This window comes from Pinus tabuliformis, chromosome 9, assembly GCF_031772625.1.
Source record: "Pinus tabuliformis cultivar Carrire ecotype Pingquan chromosome 9, CPIR1, whole genome shotgun sequence".
Classification (NCBI taxonomy): Eukaryota; Viridiplantae; Streptophyta; class Pinopsida; order Pinales; family Pinaceae; genus Pinus; species Pinus tabuliformis.
Window position 1 is genome coordinate 1,262,694,423 of NC_142307.1, and position 8,588 is coordinate 1,262,703,010.

General features: G+C 40.5%; 1 protein-coding gene across 1 annotated transcript; it reads right to left on the reverse strand.

The window, feature by feature from the left end:
* Nucleotides 1–7,478: 7,478 nt before the first annotated feature.
* LOC149153128 (uncharacterized) lies at nucleotides 7,479–7,943 on the reverse strand. Its single transcript, XM_089443711.1, has one exon. It carries the CDS (start codon nucleotides 7,941–7,943, stop codon nucleotides 7,479–7,481), a length of 465 nt encoding a protein of 154 aa, XP_089299837.1.
* Between the last annotated feature and the right edge of the window lie 645 nt (nucleotides 7,944–8,588).

The window sequence follows — 8,588 nt, forward strand, 5'->3', positions numbered from 1 at the left end:
GCATCTGTAAATGAAGAGGTGAGTCGCCATATTTCATCATATTCAACTGCCTTTGAAGCTTTACAAAAGCTGAAAGAACTCTATGACTCACATTCTGCACTTGAAGTTGTTCAACTTATGATTAAACTCTTCACTCTTGAACTGCAAAATAATGATCCTCTTGCTCTTGCATCTGAAGTAAAGTCTATAATGCATGATATCAATTCCACTAAGGTTGAGCTGGATATTTGTCTTATTGATTTTCTCAAGGCACTTTATCCTACTTGTTCCAATTATCTTGAGTCATTGCAAGCAAATGGAAATCTCAAAGATATAACCTTTGACTCTCTCGTGAAAAATTTTGCTGAAAGAGAGAAAGCTTTTGGAAAGAAGACAACCCCTGAATCTTCTGAAGAGACTGTGTGCCTTGCTCATAAAGAAAAGCATCTTGCTCAAGATCCTACAAGAGGAAGAGGTGGACGAAGAGGAAGAGGAAGATATTTCAGAGGCAGGGGGGGCAGACATTCTCAAGGAGAAAAGGCAGATCTGCACTGCATTCGCTGCAAAAGAAATGGATCACATGATGCCTCTACATGAAAGCTACCATGGGACAAAATTGAGCAGAAAAGAAATCAACAGAAACGTAAAACTGATGATACAGACAAAGGTAAAGCACCTGAATCCGCTCACTATGTTGAGGCACAATGTAACATTGGAGTAAATGAAGATTCGTTTAATGCTTCACTTGCTTCCTGGAAAAATGATTGGTTGCTTGATTCAGGAGCAACCTGTCACATGACTCATAGAAAAGATTTTTTTGAAGATTTTACTGACAATGTTGATGGAGCAGTATACTTTGCAGATCAATCAAAAATCAAGCCATCAGGGCTTGGCACAATCAGGCTTAAACTGCCTGGTCTTTCAGACTTTCTTCTGGATCATGTTCTATATCTCCCACAGCTCAAGAGAAACTTGTTGTCCTTGGTCCACATCCGCCAGCAAGGTCACTCCATTCATATGTTTGATGGCAAGCTTGAGGTAAGAAAAGCATCTGACCACTCACTTGTCATGAGGGGAATAGAAGAAGAAAGGCTTCTCAAACTGCAAGGAACATCTTCTCATGCACAACATTTCTCATACAATTCTCATCATGAAGAAGGTACACTTCCATCAAGTTTATTATGGCATGCTAGATTCAGACATTTGAACTATGACAGTCTCCGCTTATTGAAGAAAAATGGTGTTGCTGGTTTGCCTACAATTCCTAGAAAACTTAAGCAATGTGATGCTTACATTCTAGGAAAGCATAGCAAATAGTCTTTTCATGATTCACATTCAAGAGCACATAGGAAACTTGAACTCATTCATTCAGATTTATGTGGTCTAATGCCTGTTCCTTCTGCAAATGGAAATAAATATATCATGACATTTATTGATGACTACACCAGAATGTGTTGGGTTTATTTATTGAAGAACAAATCTGATGCTTTTCAAACATTCAAGAATTTTCATAAATGGATTGAAAATGATGCACAATCTCATATTGGGTCTATTCGCACTGATAATGGAAAAGAATACACATCAAATGAATTTGAAAACTATCTTCGCCAACATGGGATCAAACATCAAACAACTGTGCCTTATAATCCCCAACAGAATGGTGTAGCTGAAAGAATGAATAGAACAATCTTGAATATGGTACGATCCATGCTTTTCTTCAAAAATGTAAAGATAATGTTTTGGGTTGATGTTGTTATATGTGTTGCATATATAAAGAATAGATGTCCATCTAATGCTATAAGAAACAAGACTCCTTATGAAATGTGGTATGGACATGTTCCTTCGGTAAAACATCTCAGGGTCTTTGGTTCCACCTGTTATGCTTTGATACCAAAGGTACATAGAAACAAACTTGGTGCTAGAAGTCGTAAGTGTATCTTCCTGGGGTACTCAAACACCTCCAAATCATACCGCCTCTATGATGACGTAAATAAAAAGTTTGTTGTATCTAGAGATGTAATTTTTCTTGAATCATCCAAAACTGACAATGTTGTTGAGCGGCAACTTGATCGCTTGGATAGATTCGCAAAAACAAAATCATTTCAAGAATTTGATAATCAGATTCCACATCTTGAAGGGGGGATTCCTATACTAGATCAACATGTGGAATCTTCTTCTAAAGAACACTCTCCCCCACATGAAACTCCAACAACGGATGATGCTTTAAGTGGTGTAATTGATAGAATTGGGAGACTCAATCTTGATTCAGTCCCAACTCAATCAACAGAGCAGCCTGGACCATCTCAGAAAGGTCCCCCAAAGTGGCTGACGAAGACACTTGAAAGTGTTCATCCTGATGAAATTCGAAAAACAGGAACCAGAAATTCAAACCGACAAAATGGAGGTGATGTAGATGACTCTAATTCACCTGTTGATATGGATGTTTCTTATGATTGTGAATTGAACTTGTCTACAGATTTTGAACCAACTTCCTTCAAAGAAGCTGCTTCTCATGTTGAATGGAAAGAAGCGATGCAAAAGGAGTATGATGCCCTCATAAAGAACGGCACTTGGAAGCTCGTTGATCCTCCATTTGGAACCAAACCAATTGGCTGCAAGTGGGTCTACAAGAACAAGTACAAAGCTGATGGCTCACTTGACAAGCACAAAGCTAGGCTTGTATCAAAAGGTTTTTCACAGAAGGAAGGGGTTGATTATGAGGAGACTTTTGCCCCCACAGCAAAATGGGCCACCATCCGGACACTCTTTGCACTATCAGCTCAAAACGGTTGGAAAGTCCATCAAATGGATGTAAAAACTGCTTTCTTGAATGGAGATCTAAAAGAGAATGTTTTTATGTCCCAGCTTGAAGGATTTGTTGTGAAAGGACATGAACATAAAGTATGCAAACTTGTGAAGTCCTTGTATGGCCTCAAACAAGCACCGTGAGCCTGGTATGAAAAACTAACTGAGCATCTTCTGAAACTCAATTTCAATCATTTTGATCTTGATGATGCAACTTTATTTGTCAATAAAGTTGGCAAAACAGTTGTATATCTTGTAGTATATGTAGATGATCTTTTAATGACAGGGAACAATGAAAGCTACATTGCATCCATAAAGAAGGAATTGGGAAAAAGTTTTGAAATGATTGATTTGGGCTATGTTCATTACTATCTTGGCATTGAAGTAACCCAACATCCAAAGTCCATATTTCTTTCTCAAAAGAAATACATTGGAGATTTGTTGAACAGGTTTGGCATGACAGAGTGTAATCCTCTTACTACTCCAATGGAACAAAACTTGAAGCTCACATCTATTGAAGGAAAGGAATTTGAGGATGCAACAAAGTATAGACAGCTTGTAGGAAGTCTCAACTACCTAACTACCACCAGACCAGACATTTCATTTGATGTTGGAATCCTCTCCAGGTTTATGCAAAAGCCTTGTGAGGGACATTGGTCTGCTGCAAAAAGAGTTCTAAAGTACTTGAAGGGAACTCAAGACTTTGGAATCAAGTACACACAGGTGGATGACTTCAGCTTGATCGGATACTCTGATTCAGACTTCGATGGAGACAAAGAAACTAGGGTATCCACTTCAGGATATGCTATGAGTCTTGGATCAGGAGCTGTCTCTTGGAGATCATGCAAACAATCAGTTCCAGCAGATTCCACAACAGAAGCAGAATACGTGGCAGCAGCTGAAGCAACAAAAGAAATTGTGTGGCTCAGGAAAATTCTTGAAGATTTGCAGGCAAAACAAGTACAATCAACTCCACTCATGATTGACAACACCTCTGCAATAAAGTTGGCCAAGAACCCAAAGTTCCATGATCGAACGAAGCATATCAATACTAAATATCATCTGATTCGACATCATGTTGAGGCCAAAACAATCCATCTCCGTCATTGTTCCACAAATGACCAAATTGCAGACATCTTCACCAAAGCACTTGGAAGGGAAAAGCTTGAACAATTCAGAATGATGCTTGGACTCACCAACATCCCTTCAGATTAAGGGGGGGAATTTTGACACCTAATCTTCATGATTGGGTGAATTTATGTAAATAATTAAATTAGGAATGTGAACAGTCATCGGGAGATGAACTGAACAGTCACTCCCTATTGTATATAACAAAGACCTACCTAATGGAATAAGAAGAATCAGTTTTTCTGCCTAATGGAGTTACTGCCTGGCCTGACAATATAATTCTACCCTTTGGGATATTAAGCTGTCATGTTGGCTCAATGGTTGCAACTCAAACATATTATGCAATAATGCAGAAAATTAAAACATAACTCAAGAAATTGAATTCAAAAATGCCTTATATGTGAAAAGAGTCTAATTCGAAATCTAGAAATGAAGTATCTAGATGTTAATTCAATCTGGAAATTGACCAAACTAGCAATGAAAGGTGAATTGTAAATCTTGGCAAAGAGATAGATGATTGTAGGTGAGCATAGAGGCTAGGAAATTTAGGAAGTTTTCTTACACTATATATTTACTTTTCATTTAGACACTTAACACCCTAGTGTATTTTTTTCCGGGGGAGAAAAATCATAATTTCCATCATATGTTGAAAACTACATGTTGTAGATGCCCATAGGCATATGAAAATACAGTGACCTTAGTCACCTGATAATTCCAAACAAAAACTATGTAAACCCAGTGGGGTTTTTGTACATCAATAGTTACATAAGCAAAAAATCACCAAGTGATCGTTGTTCAGATGCCCAAAAGTGATGTATACATATATATAAACCTGTTATAAAGACAAAAAATGTTGTTGTTTTAGGGGTTGTTCGCCCGCCGAAGATCTTGATCTATATATGGCTTGTGAAAATACTGGAAGGTCCCTTCCAGTGAATGTTCTGTGATCAGCCATTCTCCTCGAGGACGATGTGATGCCTCTTTCGATAGCTTGTCTACATCTTCATTGCGCTCCCTGTAGATATGAGTGCAAGAAATATGATCAAAATGTGTTTTGAGAAAAACAATATCATCCATAATAGTTCTTAGAGTATATGCATGGCATGTAGCTGTGTTGTTAAACCAATTTATGACTGTTTTGGAGTCCCCAAAAATTTGAATGTGTCTGCAATTTTTGAGAATGGAAAAATGTATCAAGTGTCGAAGGGTGATCAGCTCTGCATAATTATTTGTGCCCTCGCCTAAGCCCATGCAAATGTGGAAAGAATGTGTGACTGATAGGTGGATAATTACACCCCCCCCACATCCTTGTGCTTGTGCTGCCCCATCAAAGTATGCCCAGGGCTTTGTTGTGTCAATCTGTTCCTGAGCGATGATCCTGGGTCGATTGATATGTTCTTCAGCTGGAATTTCCTCATAGGCCGAGCAGATCTTTGGTGGAATCAGTGCCCAATTTATAGGCCGGTCCCGGAAAATGATATTGTTTCGACACATCCATATGTGCCAAGAAACCAGAAGTGGCAGATTTCTACTTTTAGGATCCGTAGCAGCTCCCCACCAACTGTCCCAAGCAGTAGGGATGTCTGCACCATGCTAGCCTAGACTGATGTTAAGAGTGAGTAGTACTTGCGACCATAACTGTTTTGAGGTAGGACAATCAAGGAATAATTTATGGTTAGATTCCTCTTCCTGATGACAGAGTACACACCGGGAAGGTCCCATGAATGCCCTTTTCCTTAAATTTACTCCTGTGGGTGTTTTATCCTCAATGATATTCCACATTAGTAAGATAGTGCACAAGGGAGCTTTTAACTTCCAAAGCTGAGTCCACCAACTCATTTGTCTGTCCGGTTTTGCCTCTGCTTGTATGAGGTCATACCCATGCTTGGGTGAGTAGTGGCCCTTTTTGGAGAGACCCCAGAGTAGTTCGTCCTCGTCATCATTGAGTCGGACATGGGATTCTGTCAGAGCTTGGCGATAATTTTCCCACTGTCTTTCCCATTGAATCGGAATGTGCCAATCCTCACCAATGTGCCAAGCTTGATGAAAAATAGATGAGTTGCGATGATCACCAAGTTGAGAGATATACAGGACACCTATGTTGTTAAGAAATGTGATCAAATCTAGAGGAAGCTGGTATGCATTCCCACTACCGGTCCAGGGATCAAGACCGATGTGCACTGATGCCCCATTACCAATCTTCCAGATGAGGCCTCTTTTTATAATGGGCAGGGTGTTTAGGATGGCCCTCCAGATGACCGAAATACCTTTCCTGCTCCAAGAGGGTCTTCTAATCCATTCACTTAAAGTACTGGGCCAAATGTATTTGTGGGAGACCACCTTCGACTAGAGGCTCTTATGGGTCAGGAGTAACTAGCCTTGTTTTGTTGCCAGTGCTTGTGCAAAAGCCGGAAGGTGCTTTAGTCCCCAACCTCCCCATTTTTTGGGATTTGCTATTCTGCTCCATTTGACCCATGCAAATGGCTTCCCATCCTTTTGTCCCCTCCATAGAAAGTGACTGCAAATTTTTTGAATCCTATGTAGAATCCCCAAGGGAATCCAAGCCAAGGACATCCAGAAAACCGGGGTAGCTTCTAAAACTGCTTTGATGAGAATCAATCTTCCTGCCCTGGATAGAAAACGATGACACCAGATGTTTATTCTTTTCTCCACTTTAGTGAGCAGCCAAGTCCAATCTACTATTTTATATCCATCTGCTTTTATTCTAAATCCCAAATACTTCAATCCAACCTGAAGATCCAACACTTGATAGGGGAAATTTTGGAGAGAGAGTTGAATTTCCTGTTGAGAGCATTCAGAGAAAGATATAGTGGACTTTTCCCTGTTGATTTCCATTCCTGTAGCTGCATTGAAGAGTTTTAAAATCTCTTTTAAAGTAGTAATGTCCTGTACGCTTCCATTGAGAAAGACAAGAATGTCATCCACAAAGAGAAGATGGGACAGAAGGAAATGATCAGTGATTTTCAGGCCCCCAAGCCTCCCAGCATGCTTCTCCGAATCTATAAGTTTACTCAGGCCTTCCATTACAAGAAGAAATAGCAAGGGGGATAAGGGGCATCCCTGTCTGATGCCTCTTTCTACTTGAAAGGGGAGGGAGGCAGACCCATTAATAAGAACTGCAAAGGATACAGAGGTAATACAACCCATGATCCATCTTATGAATTCCAAAGGGAAACCCAGATGAGTGAGGATCATTCTAAGGTAAAGCCAACTTACTTTGTCGAAGGCTTTGGATAAGTCAATTTTGAGAGCCATCCCTTTTAGCTTTTTTAGTTTAATAGAGTGAAGGGCTTCCTGGGCAGAGCCAATGGCTTCATGAATATGTCTGTGGTGGAGGAAGGCAAATTTTTCTTGAGAGATGTGTTCAGATAAAATAGGCTTTATACGATTGGCTATAATCTTGGCAATGATTTTGTATAGATAGTTGCAAAGGGAAATAGGGTGGAAATCATGAAAGGAGGATGGAGAGTCTGTCTTTGGAATGAGGGCTATGTATGTGAAGTTGAGCGGGGCATATATACGACCAAGGGTCCGACTTTCTTCAATCACTCCAAGCAAATCCGGGCCAATGATGTCCAGGAAAGCAATATAAATTCCACAGGCCAGCCATCCGGGCCTGGACTTTTGTCTCTCTTGAACCATTTTAATGTGCTTTCAAGTTCCTCCATGGAAACAGGTTTAATAAGATCATCAATGCCATCCGGGTCCAGGTATCCAGGGAAGTGGCCAACTAGGTTAATGATATCAAGTAGAGAGGGGGCTAGAGGGGCTTTAAAAAGCTGCTTGAAGTGTGAAGTTCCAAGTTGTGCTAGCTGGGGGTGAGTGGTAGCCATTCTCTCCTGATCCATGGGCATCTGCCAAATGGTATTGTTGGCTTTCCTTCCATTAGCAAAGTTGTGGAAAAATTTTGTATTGCCATCCCCTGCTTGCAGCCATATTGCTTTGCTTCGAAGCCTCCAAAGTTCTTCCTTTTCCAGAAGGATCTTGGATCTCTGAGATTCCAATTCCATCAGGCGAATTTTTGATTCATTGGATAAATATCCAAGCCCATTGTCATCAGTTAAGGAGGCCAACTAATCTTCAATATCTACAAGTGATTGTTCATCTCTTTCTTTTTTCCTCTTAGACCAGTCAATGGTTAACTTCTTGAGCTGTTTCAGGTTTCTACAGAAATCCCCAGCCTTTCTCTGATCTCTGAGTGGAGGCTGGGCTTGCCAGAAATCCGAGACCAATTTGACATAGTCCGGGTCTTTTAAACAGGTCGAATTAAATTTGAAAGGGGCCTTAGGTTTCCTGAATGGGCCAGTCACCTCCAAATAAATTGGGGAGTGGTCTGAGATGCTGCCCGAGCCTACCCATTGTCTGTATAAGGCTAGGGATCGGAGCAGGTCTTCATGTATAAGATATCTATCAAGCCTTCTTCCAAGAGAAGCAACACCAGTACACCTGTTATGCCAAGTAGGCATCTTCTTGTTCATGGGGACATCAATAAGCCCATGTTGGTCTAGGAGAGAGCTCAGCTCATCTGAGAGAGTGTCAATTTGAGTATGATGACCCTAGGATTCCTCGTTCCATAAGGAGAAATTTCGGTCTCCTCCAATGATGGTGGAGTGGTTGATCAGAGGGGATCCCAGCAAGGAATGCCAAAAAGCAAG

What these genes read in the sequence shown, in the direction of transcription:
- LOC149153128 (XM_089443711.1), bottom strand. Translation starts at nt 7,943, where the DNA reads ATGGAATTGGAATCTCAGAGATCCAAGATCCTTCTGGAAAAGGAAGAA.